At 48.4% G+C, this 1,689-nt stretch overlaps 1 protein-coding gene across 1 annotated transcript; it reads right to left on the reverse strand.

Annotated features, from left to right (window-relative positions):
* Window positions 1-14: 14 nt before the first annotated feature.
* On the reverse strand, window positions 15-386 carry LOC119347678 (the record flags this gene model as incomplete). Its single annotated transcript, XM_037616258.1, has 1 exon — window positions 15-386. A coding segment is annotated over exon 1 (372 nt), but the record flags the coding sequence as incomplete, so codon positions are not given.
* Between the last annotated feature and the right edge of the window lie 1,303 nt (window positions 387-1,689).

The raw sequence follows: 1,689 nt of genomic DNA on the forward strand, positions 1-1,689 counted from the left end.
TCCACCGCCGCCACGGGCGTCGGCGGCGCGGCGTCCCCCTCCCACTTCCGGCGCCGCGCGTGGAACGGCGCGGGAAGCTGCCGCGACAGCTGCTGCACGGCGCCGCCGACGGAGGCGCCGAGGTCGGACCCGGCCAGCGTGAGTCGGCCGCCGATCTCCACGAAGGACGCGACGTCCAGGGCCGGGAGATCGACGCCGACCGTGAAGGGGGCGGCGGGGAGCTCGATGTCCAAGGGGAGGAGCTTGAGCGGCGGGCCGGGCCACGGGAGCTGCGGCGTCTGCACGTGAAGGTAGAGGAGCAACCCCGAGACGTCATGTGCGAGGCGGTAGGCCAGGTCCTGCTTGTGCCTCTGCACACCCAGCAGCGCATCCAGGGAGATCTCCATGGATGGCGGTGGTACAGGGCTCCGGGCGGAGGCGCGCCCCGGCGTAGCTGATTAGCTCGAGCGGCGGCGAAATAGACTGGTAGTAGCCTGTGTATCCCTACCATCGAGGTGTTCGACGGGAAGTACAAAGGTAGCAGTAATTGGGAGTACATACAATATTTAGGTAGAAGTACAGAGCAGTACAACATGCGAGCGAGGAAGTACCTGCTGAGAATTATTCCTGCTAGGGAGTCAGTACCATAGTTACACTGAGAGAAGTACCGAGTAGTTTGAAGTAGTAGTACAGGGTGTCCTTTATGCTAATTTGGTACTCATCTTTTGCAGCTACTACTTGGAGATGTGGAATTAGCAAGCTTAGGGAAGTGCAAAAAGGGTTCTCTGTAGTGAAGAGTAGCAGTACAGAATATCTTGAAGCAGTAGTGCAGATAAAAAATGCAAAACTAGCCTTAATAAAAATTGTGTAATTGAGAAGTACAAACCCTATAAGATCAAGAAGTATGAAACTGATATTCCCAAGAAGTACAAGATACATGTCGAAGGAAACTGACTTATGTAAAATAATTTAAGAGCAATGCAATTTAATCATTTTGAGTAATACAAAAAAAATTTATTGCAGAGTAGTACGAAACTCATATTCTACGGGTGCGGGGTTATTACGGGTTCCAACGTCGAGCACAAGCACGAGCTCCTTCTCCAGCGAGAGGTGCGAGGGTAAAAATGTACTTCTCTTCATCGTGGCATTCTGTGGCATTCTTTTTACTCCGACGGGCGACGAGGAGATTGAATGAAATTTTGACCTGCTGAGTGGAGAATTACGGGAAGTACAGAGGTAGCAGTAATGGGAAGTAGATACAATGTTTAGGTAGAAGTACAAAGCAGTACAGCATGCGAACAAGGAAGTACCTGCTGAGAATTATTCCTGCTAGGGAGGCAGTACCATAGTTACACTGAGAGAAGTACCGAGTAGTTTGAAGTAGCAGTACAGGGTGTCCTTTATGCTAATTTGGTACTCACCTTTTGCAGCTGCTACTTGGAGTTGTGGAATTAGCAAGCTTAGGGAAGTGCAAAAGGGTTCTCTGTAGTGAAGAGTAGCAATACAGAATATCTTGAAGCAGCAGTGCAGATAAAAATGCAAAACTAGCCTTAATAAAAATTGTGTAATTGAGAAGTACAAACCCTATAAGATCGAGAAGTACGAAACTGATATTCCCAATAAGTACAAGATACATGTCAAAGGAAACTGACTTATGTAAAATAATTTACGAGCAATACAATTTAATCATTTTGAGTAATACAAAAAAAA

Source organism: Triticum dicoccoides, unplaced genomic scaffold (assembly GCF_002162155.2).
Source record: "Triticum dicoccoides isolate Atlit2015 ecotype Zavitan unplaced genomic scaffold, WEW_v2.0 scaffold73156, whole genome shotgun sequence".
Taxonomy (NCBI): domain Eukaryota; kingdom Viridiplantae; phylum Streptophyta; class Magnoliopsida; order Poales; family Poaceae; genus Triticum; species Triticum dicoccoides.